Raw genomic sequence first — 15,767 nt, forward strand, 5'->3', positions numbered from 1 at the left:
TGGGGGAGTGTCCTGCAGGCTAACCCAATTTCCTCTTAGAAACCTGAGCCCCCACACTCCATTACAGCTGCTAATACGGGAAAAGCTACGAAGGCAAGCACTGCAGTTCCCAGAGGTGATTCCCCTGCCTGTTACGCAGCCATGGAGATGCTACAGACTGAAGTCCGTTTCCTGCAGCCCCCGCTCTCACACCAAGATGGGCATGTAGCCTTTTTGGACGGGAGGTTTCTGTGTAGGAGGATCTCCAGGTCCCTTCAACAATGGATCGATTCTCCTTCCCCACTCAGAGCCTGCAGTTTTACAAAAGCACATACTGAAAACATCCTGGGTTTCCCAACTGAAATATTTCAGCCGACTCCCTTTAAGAAAAAAAATGTGATATCTATAAAAAGCAGCCCGCACAGCCTGGAGATAATTCATCAATTTGCTGGATCACGTGTGAAACAGAACAAACAGATTAACACAGAGCCTAAGTGTGGAATTTACTGCAACTAGTCAAGCAGCAGTTTAAAATTGGTGCTGAATGAAAAGTACCATGGATTTCTTGCAAATAATTATGTTATGTTAAGTGCCAGAATTTGTTAGACACAAGCCTTCCTGAAAAAAAAGATAATACTTTGAGGTGCGAAATGTTCCTCCGCATTCAGGTTCTCCAAGACAGGCAAAACTGGAAGGCAATATGTGTGATGACTCACAGTGTGTCTTATGTTAATTCCCACTTTTGGGTCTGGTCTTAGTGTAAGTTGTCTCTTCCAGACAGTCCACATGACCTTCTTTCTGCCTCCTGTTATTCCTGAAGGAGAGGGCAGCTGTTTTGTTTTGTTTTAGAAGCTATTATTTTATTTTTGGTTTTGTTTTTACCCCAAGCAGACCGCGTCATACATTTTTCTTTTTTTTACACATTACACATTCTTAAAAAACTTAACGTAATCTTACTAGAACCAAATATCATTTCAAATAAAAATCACTTGAAATAAGTGATAATGACCTTGAGAAGTGCTTAATTAATGAAAGGATCCAAATCGGGGGGGCTCTATATTTGTTTTTTTTGACGCTGTAACACTTATCGGTAAAATTCAGGCACCACAGTTGACGTGAAAGCCCGCAGGGATAGTATGGGCCATTATGCGCTCATTGTGTTTATTTGGGTTCAGAACCATAATCGGTACAGGAATGGAAATGGATAACACATGAACAACAGCCAAAGTAGCTCCTTAAGTTCTACAAGTATTATAAGCATGCTGTGGCTTCAAATCGCAGGCAGTGCACATGAATTATAACCCTCTACTGTAGGTCACTTTGAATAAAATCGTCAGATAAACGCAAACTGCTGGATAGATGAAAGAGCTGAAAAGTCTTACTGGGATTTCTGTTTTTTTTTTTTTGGAGGGGGGGGGCGATCTCTCACCCTTTGCGAGCCACCTCCAGACTCGCAGCCTTCCCATGGTTACGGACTGCCAACACGGCTGCTTTTCTTAGGGGAACTGACAGAGACAAAGGGACGGTCTATTTCTCCGTGAATCGGAGCTCTCCGGCTGCAGTAGCAGTGTGTGACATTCGGAGAGGCCAGCACATAATACCCTGGAGGTAAATCAACATTAATGGCTGCGCCACTGTGGCTGGAAACAGCCACTGAAAACAAACTTGGGAAGTACCCAACTGTCTAAGCCTGATAAAATCAATCACAGAACAGAATAGCAGTACTCTGTTCACCGCCGGGAGGAAACTAGGTAGTTTTCATAAACCCCACCTTACTCTCCCAGGTGAGACCCACACACACCGGTGTACACAGGTGACCCACACAAGATTTGAGGTCCTCTCATAATCAATCTATTATCAAAGCGCTTATTTTGTTCCGTCACTGCACGGACGACGACCAGAAGTAAGAGCCTCAGTCTATAAACACACCGTAAGTCTGGGAGTTTATTTACTAAGATAAACTAGGGATATAGTTAAGATCTGTTAAGCAGTATTACAGTAATCCGAACACAATAAGTTATAAGGGTGCCGTCTTCTGTGACCGTGTTCTCGGTTTCAGAGCTTTTCCAAATATCCTTTGAAATTTATATGCGAAAACAAACTCTACGTTTGAATAAAACCCGTCATTATTTCTGTAGCACTTGCGCCACCTTTCGGTAGCGTGAAAAATACATTAATATAATATAATATAATATAATATAATATAATATAATATAATATAATATAATATAATATAATATAATATATTTGATATATTAAAGGCTTGACTGCCAATATTTAGCTAGCTTGTATTAACCCTAAAATAATATGAAAATAAATCGCAAACGTTATACGTGAAAAGAAGATGACTTAATATCGCTGAGGTGAGATAGAAAAACAATCAACAGAAAAACCACATAGAAAACTCAACAGAAAAAAATATCAATTTCTAATGTTTAAGTTAACCGAACACGGAGCGCGAGGTACGTATGACGTCACAGTGACGCTATGATGCGTGACGCACGCCATTGCCCTGCCCTCCCAGCGCGTTCGGTGCAGCTGTATTTTGCGTCCCTGCCTGAATTATCAGAAAAGCGTACAGTGGACATTTTCGGGGTACACGTGTGATATTTGGAGAGCCAGCTGCACAGCCGTGACACCCTGCGCGACCATGAGCCTTTTCTGCCGCCTCCTCCGTGGAGCGTTTGTTTACGAACGGCGTACTGGAACTCGGTCTTTTTGTTGCGGGTCTCCTCTACTGGACCAGGGGCGTCGTGACAGCGCCGGTCCGGCCAGGTGTGTGTCCTTAACACGTCCTTAACATGCGTTTAAGATCATAACTCGTTTCTAACACGCTACTACTGTGTCCAACACTCCCGGTGCTAATGGAAGGGATGATATGTGACGTGAGTGAAATACAATTTCCCCGATTCATTCTTGCTTTCAAAGTGTCACGACTGAAGTATAATTTGTAATTTTGCAGTTGTAACAGATTTAATTGAACTGTCCTGTTGCGAAGCACACTGTATTACATATTGTAAAATAAACTCTTGTATTAATAGCAAGATAAATAATTATTGCACTGGGTATTATGTTAATTATTTTAATCTTTGAAGTAATTGGTACCCCCAGGTCAAAGTCACCAGTAAACAGGCCAAAGTCACCAGTTGTGGGTGGTCCTGACTTCTGGCTGATTTTAAGCTAGTGGGACACACTGTTATGTTATGTGTTGTTTTATGTTAGTTTTCTCTGCTTTAACTGCTCTTGAGACTTGTCGAATCATAACTGGATTGTTAATAATAATAATAATAATAATAATAATAATAATCATTATTATTAATAATGCAATTAATTTAAACAATACTCAAACCGTCTCAAAGTGCCTCACAAAGGTAATTGAACTGTGATCTATACAATCAACCAGCAGTTAAAGTATATTTTTATGTGATTTTGAAATGATTAAAAATGTTCTTTTTTTAGCCCAGTAAATCTGACATATGACGTTTTTGATGGGAAAGGAACTGACCCTCCACTCGTGTTCCTGCATGGACTGTTTGGAAGTAAATCCAATTTCCACTCCATAGCGAAGTCCCTGGTTCAACGGACAGGGAGGAAGGTAGGACCAGGCCCCGTCTGTTACCCGAGTGAGTAAAGTCCATGAGATGGGGCTTTTGAACACGTCTGCTCTGCTACCACAGCCCCCCCTGCTGGCGTGGCTGTTTTTTGATCTTCATTATGCTTGGACATGCAGCATGTCTGCTGCAAAACAAAATCTGTCCATCTTGCACATTAATTTCACATGAACTTTTTTTTGTGTGAATGCTGCCTGTGAACGTTTTGTCAATCCAGCTTGTCTGCTAGTGTCCTAATTCTCCTTTGTCCAGTCAGGTGCTGACCATAGATGCTCGAAACCATGGAAACAGCACACACAGCCCCATGCTGACCTATGAGGCAATGACCAATGATCTCCAGCATCTTCTTGGCCAGCTGCACATAACAAAGTGTGTCCTGATTGGACACAGCATGGGAGGCAAGGTGGCCATGACAACAGCCCTAACACAAGTAAACAAATCCTCCAGTGCAAATTGCATGCCTGAAACACAGTGGCTAAGGAATTTAATACCAAAAGGTTCCAGATTCAGATCTCATCTGGAGTCTTGCTGTTGTGTCCATGATAGAAGCACAAGACCCTAGGATCCCAAGTCCCAGTACTTATGGACAACAGAACATCATTTCTTAATTTCTTAATTATGTTAAATCTTAGAAAAATATGAAAAAATCTAGTGTTTCAGCTGCCCTTCAGGCTCTATTTAAACCTGCAGGATTCAAGCCCCCTAGGGCTGGGATTATGAATTCAGCAAAACATCCAACTTCATAAAGGGGTAAAAGGTCAGAGTGTTAGCATTTTAGCTTTGTCTAAAGGCATTTTACAAAGTAGGTAGCAAAGTGTGCTGATGCACAGCTAACGTTCTGGCCCAAACCCAGTCAGATCTGGTGGAGCGGCTGGTGGTGGTGGACATCAGCCCCGCTCGGACCGTTACTCGGACCAACTTCCACAACTACATCCAGGCCATGAAGGGTGTGAAGATCTCCAGTGACCTCCCACGCTCTACTGCACGTCGACTGGCTGAGGACCAGCTCCGTGAACTTGTCAAGGTTGGTCTGGGGTCATTACCGTAGTAACAGACTCTGTTCCTTCTGCTGCACTTATGCACTTGTTCATGGCAGATGCACTTGTCAAGCAATGTGGTGCCATGGAACACAGTAATTATGATAGCATTTCACATCCTTTCACCTTTACGGTTTCTGTGGCAGGAACGGTCAGTCAGGCAGTTCCTGCTGACCAACTTGGTGGAGCAGAACGGCCACTATGCATGGAGGGTCAACCTGGAGGCCATTTCCAACCACATGGAAAACATCCTGAGCTTCCCAGAGTTCAACACCACATACCACGGGCCAACTCTCTTCCTTGGTGGGACCAACTCTGCCTATATCAGGTAAAACACTGATGGCTATACAGACATATGTACATTGAGTTTATTCACGCTCCTTGAATTTCCTTCTCAAACATTCAATGAGAGTGCCTGGCCTATCCCTTGCGTTCATGCTGCGCTCCTCATTTGCCCACCTCTGCAGCTCTGAGGATTATCCAGAAATCCAGCGTCTGTTTCCTGCAGCTGAGATCCAGTATATCCCAGACGCCAGCCACTGGATCCATGCCGACAAACCCTTGGATTTCATCAGCTCGCTCATCACCTTCCTCCAGTCTTAGCCCTGCTACATACTGGCAGTCGAGTGGCAAGTCCAAGAGCTCACTTTGTGCAGACTTAGCTTCAACCTTGTTGGCAGTTGGTAGATGGGGCCGAACAGCTCCCACGTGTTCCTTCTTTAGGCCTAGCCCCGCCCCCCTGCTGGCAGTTGGAAGGCGGAAATCAACCCGTTGACTGTACGAGTGCTCGTGTAAACGACTACCATATTTATGTTCATGGATATTTATATAGATACATATAGACATATCCTGCAAAATTGTAATTGTAGCTAAATAGTTCTTTCTGTGTCATTTTAATGATTTTGTATAGAAACATATTTACATGTTTATTGGAAGAGTAATAGGGCATATTGCCACTCACCTTGTCTCTACATTCCACACACTAGATGGCGCAACAATACAGACCTATTACCTATGCAGTTGGGGTGAGGGTCTTCTGGTCCTCTCATCTATTGACTTGAATGACATTTTACATTTCAAGATTCATTCTTTGATTAGTGTGAAAACTCTAACCTCAAGGCCAGAGTTCCTGCAGCTTTTATGATGAAATACAGATCAATAATTAACTGACGTGTTCCTCTTAACTTTAGTAGTAGGTGATGTAATCAGATCGATTTCTTTTAAACGTTTATTAGTGTTGTTCTACCTGCACTGTCATAGTCGTGGTTTTATCTTTCTAGTGTGCTGTGAGTGGCTGTCAAGACTGCCCTCTCCACTCTGTCCACTTGGGTGTCACGTGCAGATGTGTAAACGTGGCTTGTTCGCATTTAACTTCTCTTTTAGGTGACAACACATCTACACGTGTGAACCGTGTTTTGCTTGTCAAGGTGTACGTGTCCCAGTTCTCCTTCAATGCACTGCTCTTGGTTTCGTGTCATTTATTACTAAGCTCCATGCAACTTGCTCTATGTCATGTATTCGTGAAAGTAAGCAATTGCAGCAGAGCTGCTTTTATATCGTGCGAGAGGTTGGAATGTTGTATGTGTTCGGTTTATTTGAGGAGAAATGCACATTGAGGGTTGAGTCCTTCACTGGGTTGGCTTGGGGTCTCCAGCTACCAGGAGCAAAGCAGAGACTAGAACAAGCGTCATTATTATGTCTTTGTGGAATATGGTGACAGTGGACAATCAGGTAGAGTGAGCAGAAGGTGCAGTGTGGTGATGTATCTGTATGGAGTTTTATTTAATTGACCTTAATGGTTTAGATTAGGGGTAGGCAGGCCAGTGTGTATGCAGGCTTTGGGCATAACTTTTAGGTCCCCTGCTCAAATCCGGGTGTGAGAACTCTTCAGCCAATCAGTCCTTTAATTAATAGTGTAATTAGAGAGTTGCAGTGAAAACCTGCATACGCGGATTGCCCATCCCTTGTTTAGATTGCAGCAAACACTGCAGATATACTCCACATTCTTAGGAAGCATGCATTGTCAAGTAAAAATAAATACGTTGTTTTGTATGAATGATGAAGTCCTCAGTGTACTGTCATAAAAGGCAAAATGGTATTTAAATAAAGATTCATATTCTATCTGTATGTTAAGATCTTTGGGGCCCTGTAACCCTGATCAGGATAAATGGTTAGAAGATGAATCATTAGGGCAAACTGCTCTTTTGCTTCATGGATAATAATTATGTCCAGGCTACCCTCCTGCTCAATCAAATGATACAGATACCATAGACAGTCCACGTTTTTGCTCCCTTCACCACGAGCTGGGGGGGAGCAAAAACATGGACCATCTGTGGGTCCCCGAAAACCAAGTTGGGAAGCACTGATCACGAAGCCTCCTGTTGCACATTGGGTCACAGCCAGATCAGGGATGAATTACGACATAAACCTGAATGGCACAGTCAAAGCACGGAACCTTTATTCTCAGGGTGTAACACAGTCTGGGCTTGTGGTAATTTATTTGTCTGTAAAGTGAGTCTGAAAGACAGAAATTCTGCACTAAAAACAAAACCACAAATAGACCAACAAGCATCTGTCCTGAGAGGTGCACTGGAAAGTGGCTTTAGCAGCTAATCCAGGTATGTTGACTTCATAGGAATGTGGGATTTTCAATTCCAGAAACCGAGATTAGGTTCTAAATCAGTTTCTACGAAAGTAACCTGCCCTCGTGTTCAAGTAAGAAGTAAAACGGACTTGTAGTAAGAGTTAATTGTGAGAACACAGGGAGAACTTGCTGGTACTATTAAGTCATCAAAAAAGGCATCATTTCCTTCAGGATTCAGAAAACATGGAAAATCAAATTAATTGCAGAACTTCATGCTTGGACAATGTTGTGGATTTGCAGCACAGTCGTCATCATTATTAGTCATTCATATGAACACCTTGGGGTATGCCGCTTTGACAACAGGCAGCTCAGTTCAAGGTTAAACTAAGGCCTTGTTAATCATGTTATCTGGAATATTTCTCTCCCCGTGGGTCTAGGGAAGCAGTGTTACTCGTTCTCCTTGGATATAACTTATTTATTAAGCTTTAATTACATTGGTGTATTATATTTCATTTCATGTTATTTAAACTGATCACAATTCTTGTAGATTTCAACTCATACATATTGTATATACCATTATATATCATATATACAGTGCTGATTGAATTTAGCCAAACCATAAGTTGTACCACAAATGGCAACAAGCACTAGATATGTATTTGAAATATGACACCACAAGACCCCTATGTTGACTATACAGTACTGCAGTTCTTTCATTCCAGAAAATTACCGCAACCTTAACCACATTGGTCATGCGAATAATAAAATAACGATTAAAGATTTTAGGAGTTAAACGTTATTTCATTGCGCTGTGTACAAATGTAATGAAACTTGCAACTTGAGCCCGCAGCTCCGACATCAGCCTCGGGTCCCGGAGGCGTCGCTTCTTTCGGGGGGAGAGAAACAGGATCCCCTTTGTGGCTGACGGTTCCTGTTAGTTTGCGGGGTGTTTACCGGACCTTGTGCTTTCAGCTATGTCTTACGAGACTGATGCATTACACCGAATAGGGAAGATTAAAGCGACGTCACACAAAGCTTTGTGCCGGTTTTAAACTTAAAAACGTTGCAAATGTTACTCGATTAACCTGGAGCCATATGCGCCCGATGACGGTCAGAGATACCAGTCCGATACACGAGCGGTCACTTCGTACTCATCAGTTTTTGAACTGGTCTGTGGCGGTCCATTCAAAGTTAGCCTATACTCCTATAGTATAGCTAGTATTCAGTAGTGAACATTGGGTTTTTCAGCCGTGTCGCAAACTAATCCATGATTTAAAAATGCCTGAGGCACCGCTGGGATTCGAACCCAGGATCTCCTGTTTACTAGACAGGCGCTTTAACCAACTAAGCCACGGCGCCTCTGCTGGTCGTTTATAAGTAGTATTAATTGAGAGTATCAAGCTCTTAGAAAGGTTTTCCAGTTCGCTTCTAATTGACTAACGAAGGCTTGGATACAGGCTATAGTCGAAGTTTAGCATTTTTATTTAACTGAATCATATGTGTTCAGTTGTTCAAGTCAGACATCAAAATGTAAAATCAAAATGAAGAGATGCAGTAATTGAGAATTTGTAATTCTCAAAGGTTTCTGTGGTTATTTAAAAAATTTTCATTCTTTCAACTGAGAGGGACAGGATGATTTTGGTAAGATTAGTTAAGTTCTCCCCAAGCGAGCTCGATCGGCCGAATGGAAACCTCTCGTTTGTATAGTTCTTATGTTCTTAAGATTTTATTAACTGTACTTTAATTGGGTTCAGTACCTGCCTATCAGGGTAATGGAACAGTGTGCAGGGGTTGTTGGTTCCGGTCCCAGGAGGAGGCGCTGGCCCAATAGGTAACCCTCACAGGTGCAAATATCACTGAAAAGGGTGTTGAGTGAAAATAATATTGGAGAAAATTTGTTCTGCATTATATTATCTTCACCATAGCAGAAGGTACTGGTACCACAGTTCTATGGAGCAGTAAACTCAATGTTTTGGGCCTTACACAGCTTTCTGTTATTATTTTCTTACTTGGCTGAGATCTTCATCCGGACCTGAAGTGCAGACAGAGCATTCTGTGCACCGCATGCTAATGACAGGACTTGCCAGGCTGTGATGATTTGTCATTGCAGTAACCCTGGCAACCATCAGCATCACCCCATATTTTATACAATATCATGATGAAGTAATGAGAAGGGAATATGGTGTTATTGCTGTGCTGAAAAAAAACAGTAATGATCAGTTATCTTACTATATATTCTGTAAATAAAATAGGGCAATTTGAACTTTCCCTCAGTGGGGGGGGGGGGGGGGGGGGGGCATTCCTCCTCTCTCAAGAGTGCAAGAGTGCAGCTTTTTTTTTTTTTAACTACTTAGCATTCCTGTGTTTTCCAGTATCCCGCTGGCTAAGGTTGCACTCACAGAGAGAATAATCTGATCACACATTGCAGAGTCTCTATGGAGACGATGCCATTATTCCTTAAATGGCTGTAATGCTTCTTCCTATTTTTGAATGGATGTTCTTCAGTTTTAATCTGTAATCAACTGTTATGTGTGAGGCCATTTGCCTGAATAAATCAATGTCACTGCTTGTAATACAAAAAACTGAAAACACCCAGAGTAACACTGTAAATACCAAAGTACCATTTACATGGTTATCGCTACCTAAACATTTGTATGAAATATATTTAATACACAATCAATGCATTTCACTACCTTGCCACAAATTTAACTTTGTATATATGAGATTATTATGAAATACCTGATCTAGAACAGAGTCCATTTAGCTCTTAATTGATATCATTCAGAACATGAACATTTTGGGCTCTCTCTTGTGTTTTTACCAATAATATTTAAATAGTAAAACAATGTTTACGGAAAGTGTCAAACACTACATGATAACCAATAACAAATTAATCTAAAGCCTTTATCACGACCCAATAAGCCGACAAATTGTTTTCTGGTGTTAATCTGTTGTTATTCTATGGTAAGACACAATGATAATTTTTTTTCTTGAAAATAGAGCTCTTTTTATTGTCAACGTTACAGCTACTGTTAAGAAAGTACAAAAAAGACTTCCTGATTCCCCTTTTCCATCTTTGGGGGTCCCTCATAGCTCAGCACCTCTTTGCTTTCTAGGCTGGACACTGGCTACACATCGGAATCCCAGGTTGTCAGAGGCAGAATCCGGCGTGTTCCCCATTCTGCAGGACCCCAGGAAACAAGCTGTCAGGGCAGAACAGCGAAGGGACCTTAAAATGTAAGGAGGCGGAGCACAGAGATGGGGCATACCTGGTAGTGACCCGAGCCCTGTGATTGGCCGATCCATCCACAGTGTCGATCCAAGAAGCACCCCGCAGAACGTACATAGTCTGTGATCCGGGAAAACGAGTGGAAGTCCACTCCCAAGCATTCCCCATCATGTCATACAGACCTGTACGGGGCGAACTCAGCGATAGATTAGATAGATAGATTAGATAGATAGATAAAATTTGAAATTAAGTCTTAGTATGAAAAGACCTGCAATGTGCCAACAGTACTGTCCAGTACTCATAACCAAATGTAGTTTCATGAACCATTTGCAGTCTTTTGTGACCCCACTACAAGGTGTCAAATGCAAAATACTCCATGTGTGCCAGAAAAATGGCTGACCCTGTGCGCCGAGCGTAAGCTAAGGAGAACAAGATGGGATATGCGACAAGTAAAGAATTCCTATGCATAATGGTGAACGAAGTATTATCATTAAAATTTGTTAAATTAAGTATAGTAAACAGCTTGAACGGTGTTTAATGGGATTAGCAATGTAATAAAAGGCTGCCGGCTACACAGACATACCATAATTATTCTGAGGAGGGAAGGCTGTGACAGGGGAAATCCCATGGTAACCGTCTTCAGCAGTATCCCTCTCTGGGAATTTGCCCTGCCACACACCAGCCACCAGGGGACACCAGACATCATGATTAAACATTTAGTTAACTGATGGTTATCTAGGTCAACTCATTTTAAAACTCTTAAGGAAAATATAAATGCCCTTCATTAGATATTAAAAGGGATTAAAGTGTTTCACTCACCTGCCATAAATTAGTTCGATTTAACTGAAACTTGTTGCCCCAAGGGTAGGTCCTTCCTGAAAAAGGTCCATCATACAGAGATTGTAGAGAATTCTTTGTTATCCTATACCTATTATTCAGTAGTTAACACTGATTTACCAGCCATGTCCCAAACCAATCCAGTGATTAAAAACACTACATGGACTGTTGGGATTCAAACCCAGGACCTCCTGTTTAGCAGGCAGGCACTTTAACCAGTGAAGCAACAGGGCTTTTTAAGAGTACAGTTCTATTCATTGAAAGTATCAATTAATTTGTAATCAACTGTGATGCATGAAGTCATTCACCTGACCAAAGACATGGCATTTAATGGTGTGACATTCGCAGATAACTCCTTTGCACGTTCAGTTCCCTGCAAAGATGCGCTCTTTTAGTTCTTCTGCTTGTCCTTAGAAATATGACATGCAGTGCTGCTTCCCTCCTCGACTACAGCCAGCGAGACAGTGAGGAATGTAAGGGCCGTAAGCAAGCGTATGATGGCTGTAAACTAAACCTGAGACTGAACGTATATGCCTAAAGTGAATGAACGACCGAATCAGTGAGTCGATGAACAAGAGACTCAGAAAAGTTACTGAGTGAGAGAGCCGTACCTCATCCATGACTGAAATACACCATCAACTGGTGTAGTATACAGCCTACATGTGAAGTGACTTCTCCTATGCTGCAATTGGATTTTAGAGATTTAACATTTTCATGATTTAAAATAGCATTTGGACTCATTAGCTGACGATGAGATGAGCTGTTAGATTCACGTTTTTAACAAACATGAGTCGCTAAGGTGCAATTGCATATTACTTAGATTATAGTTAAATAGCAAATATTTTTCCTCACATGACTTAGTGGTATTTAGCTAACTCCTTAGCACTATTTAGCCTAAATAATAGGCTTTTTTTGGACATTTCAGAACATAAGGGTTTCAGATCTATTTTAAGCAAACAGGCAGTGCCACTGAATGAGTTGGTGAACAAATCAGAATGAATCTTTTTGGTGAAATGTATCAAACTGTGTAGCAAAGAGTCATTTCACCCATCGCTAGTGCTAATGCTCACTGAGAAAATGAGACAGACCATGAACAACTCAGCAAGTCTGCCGCAGCAGTTATTCCTGCACCCAGAGGTTGTCAGTATGACAGAGCTAGAGCATAATGAGAAAGATACACCTTGGAGACCCCCCCGGGCGGCAAACTCCCACTCCTCCTCCGAAGGCAGCCGCTTCCCTCTCCACTTGCAGAACGCCTGGGCATCGTTCCAGCTCACCTGCACCACAGGCGAATCCAGGCGATCCTTGATACTGGAGCTTGGGCCTGCAGGCTGGGCAGGGAGCGATTTTCCCGTTATGTGTGACAGTGTATGCCAGGGCCTCAATTCCAAATACAGGCCTTGTTTTCAGTTCTCCCAGGTAGATAGTTTAATAATCACTGATTCTGATTGGCCAGAGGCTTCACACTTGGCTCACAGGTAAAGGACGGCTGGGAAATCAGCAGTGCTTGGCCCTTGAGGGCCGTGATTTGAATAGCCCTGGTGTATGCCATATACTCTGATGGAGTATTTACAAAAAAATTGAAAAAATGTCCCTGATTTTAGCAAATCAAAGTTGAGCCAAAAGCAGAGGTAAGAGACAGATCTAGAAGAAATTCCACCTCGAATAATTTATTCTGGCCTTGAACTCAAGCATTAATTCAATTCAATTCCGTTTTATCTGTATAGCGCATTTTCACAACATTCCATTGTCTCAAAGCCCTTTACATCATCCCTGCCTAAAGCACCAAGCGAGCAAGTCAGCGGCGACAGTGGCAAGGAAAAGCTCCCAAGAAGGAAGAAACCTTGGGAGGAACAAGCCTCAAAGGCAGAGCCCGTCCTCCAGGGGGCGACAGAAGAAGTCAAATGAGCAAGATGGCAAAATTCTAATTTACACTGTTCGTATTTTAAGGCAGTCATCTATGTAACACCTGCATTTTTTTTTAGCTTAAAATAAGATGAGGGTCACTGCAACATGGTACTGGATAAGCGGTTATGGAAAAAGGATGGACAGGTAGGATGAAGATACCTGTCTCCAGTACACCTTCTCTAACGGCAGCCACCAAGGCGCAGACTGTGGACATACAGATCACAGACAGACACTGTTGTTTATGAAGATGTTTTAAAAAACAACAGTACATAAATTACCCAACATGAGCATAACAGAACAACAGAAGTGAAATTTACCTCAATCCTTTTGGTCACTTTACTCTTCAGCTCCTCAGAAACAAAATCTTGGAAAACGAAACTCCAGCCAAAGGTTTCAGCCTCAGTTTTATACTTTTGTTCCCGAACAAACTCTCTGTTTACCAAGAAGAATGCACACGGCATGTGACATTTAAGGAGAATACACGGCTCTGTAAACAGATCAATAGTGGACATTTGTGTTTTTGTCTTGAGACACCCACCTGAAGTCCAGATTAGTGACAGGGTGCATGTCAATGCTGAAAGGAGCCACTGAAATGTCCTTCACCGGCGACTCCCCATCTCTGCCATCGCTGGCACTCGTCCCCATTTTCATCTTACCTCCTGGTATCTGCACCATTTTTCCATCATCTATGGAATGCAGTTCAGATATTACCCTTTACGAGGAATTTCATTGAAATCTGCAGGGTTGCCAACTCTCACGCATCTGGCGTGACACTCACGCTTTCAGACTCTAGCACATGTAAGATATCTATATTGTCCCATTGTGAACTTAAAATTAGTTCTTAACTTAAAGCTACATCAGAAGCGTTAGGTCAGTTTGCAAACCCTACAGACAATTTACAAGGTAATACATGTTAATGTGTGTGCATGTGTGTGCAGACTTGTCTCGAATTGAAAATCTCATGCCAGCCAGCTGACCACAGCTGACAACCCTGCGTCTGCCTTCAATTAACTCACCATCATCACCATTAACAGAACTATGTCTATCAAAGGGGACTACCAATCAAAATAAAGTTTCTACAGATTGAGTTAATGCTAGCGAAGTGAAAAGAGCTATCTTCTTTGAAAACATGCATCTTCTTAATTGTGTCTACACACGTTATTATTTCACTTTCAAATGGGGTCCTTTTTTATATGAATCAAAATCCTGAACCGCTGTCTCGGTACTACCTGATCTGCAGGATAGTGCACAGAAACACAGGAGCAGCAGTGTTCCCGGACGGATCACGGTCATTGCAAACATGAACGCCTTGTCCTATTTACGCGAAACAAATGTGTCATAGACAGCATGTACCGTGCAAAAAAAGTGATTAATATTAAAAGCTAGAATCATCGATAAATCTCAGGTCTACTTGCGACGAGTCGAGTGTCCTCCTTTTAAGGTTACGGGTAGAAACTCCAGTGATCACAAAATGGTTCCGACCAAAATCTGTTCATTATATTTTACTGTGTTAATGTTTGTGATTTTTTTTTTAGTTTAAAATAAAACACTTTGTTTATTTAGACACATTAATGTCTAATTACCGTCCTAATGATTTCATTGTCTTCCAGTTCGCGCAAAGATACCAAGCTCCACATTTTCAGTGCAGATAAAATATTTTCTAAAAAAAATCAACAACTAAAATGAAAACTACGTTAGAATGTTTTAAACTCAACATCAGTCACAGACAGTAAACCTGGCCAGTAAACCTTCCTTTGATTTTCACCTGCGTTATTCAAAACGATAAATATTAGGTGGGGTAAAATTCGTAACTTTATTCGTAACTTTATCTGCAGTTAACAAAAAAAAAAAACGCATTTAACTGTAATCAATAACTTGCTATTAATAATTAGACCAACGACTAAATATAATCACTTAGGTATTTGGTAACTATCACAAATTATAGGCGGTTATATGCCATTTTTTTGGCTTTAATCATTTAGTGATTTGTCCCGGATTCCCGTCGTACCCCTGGCTCAGCAAACTTTATTGTAGGGATCCCGTAGTACCGAGGGGTTTTAAATAAATTTCATGGGGGCTCCAGACCTGTTATTTTATTATGTGGCTACGTGCCTGTCCAGCACCCCCTCTTCAAAAGTACTAAAGTGCTGCAGCAAAATCCTACTGGTTATTTTTTCTTAACCACTAAGCCACCCTCTTTCTCATTAAATACTTGAACCTGAAAACTTAGTCATACTAGACAGAATTTTAGTTGGAACTAGTGCACCTTACTGTTTTTTTGACAGTTTGATGGTATATACTATATGGACAAAAGTATGGGGACGTCTGTCCAGTACACCTACAGGAACTTTTATGACATCCCATTCTAAATCCATAGGCATCAAAATGGAGTTGGTCCAGAGGTTTGAAACTCTTCCATTATTGAGTCAACTTTACGTGGTCTGCCACTTCTTGGCAGAGCTTCTGTTGTTCCTAAATGCTTCCATTTTGCAATAATACCACATACAGTTGACCATGGAACACCTAGCAGGGAAGACATTTCATGAACTGACTTATTGCAAAGGTGGCATCCTATGACAGTA

At 41.6% G+C, this 15,767-nt stretch overlaps 2 protein-coding genes and 1 non-coding gene across 4 annotated transcripts; 1 reads left to right on the top strand and 2 right to left on the bottom strand.

The window, feature by feature from the left end:
• The first annotated feature begins 2,485 nt into the window (after positions 1–2,485).
• abhd11 (abhydrolase domain containing 11) lies at positions 2,486–6,748 on the top strand. Its single transcript, XM_023829262.2, has 6 exons — positions 2,486–2,754; positions 3,439–3,574; positions 3,847–4,020; positions 4,444–4,614; positions 4,774–4,955; positions 5,095–6,748. The coding sequence occupies exons 1-6, from the start codon at positions 2,630–2,632 to the stop codon at positions 5,228–5,230; spliced, it is 924 nt and encodes a 307-aa protein (XP_023685030.1). The 5' UTR covers positions 2,486–2,629; the 3' UTR covers positions 5,231–6,748.
• Positions 6,749–8,496: 1,748 nt separating this feature from the next.
• On the bottom strand, positions 8,497–8,570 carry trnat-agu (transfer RNA threonine (anticodon AGU)). Its single transcript has one exon. It is a non-coding gene; the product is annotated as a tRNA-Thr (tRNA).
• A 1,622-nt stretch (positions 8,571–10,192) lies between these two features.
• sumf2 (sulfatase modifying factor 2) lies at positions 10,193–14,649 on the bottom strand. 2 transcript variants are annotated; one of them, XM_023829268.2, is made up of 9 exons: positions 14,415–14,648; positions 13,724–13,871; positions 13,503–13,617; positions 13,345–13,389; positions 12,458–12,608; positions 11,260–11,315; positions 11,024–11,108; positions 10,481–10,622; positions 10,193–10,392 (listed from the first exon to the last, which is right to left on the bottom strand). In XM_023829268.2, the coding sequence occupies exons 1-9, from the start codon at positions 14,485–14,487 to the stop codon at positions 10,299–10,301; spliced, it is 909 nt and encodes a 302-aa protein (XP_023685036.1). In that variant the 5' UTR covers positions 14,488–14,648; the 3' UTR covers positions 10,193–10,298. The 2 variants fall into 2 exon arrangements, with proteins under 2 accessions (XP_023685036.1, XP_023685037.1); XM_023829269.2 differs by lacking the exon at positions 13,345–13,389 and having other exon boundaries at positions 14,415–14,649.
• Between the last annotated feature and the right edge of the window lie 1,118 nt (positions 14,650–15,767).

Source organism: Paramormyrops kingsleyae, chromosome 18 (assembly GCF_048594095.1).
Source record: "Paramormyrops kingsleyae isolate MSU_618 chromosome 18, PKINGS_0.4, whole genome shotgun sequence".
NCBI lineage: Eukaryota > Metazoa > Chordata > Actinopteri > Osteoglossiformes > Mormyridae > Paramormyrops > Paramormyrops kingsleyae.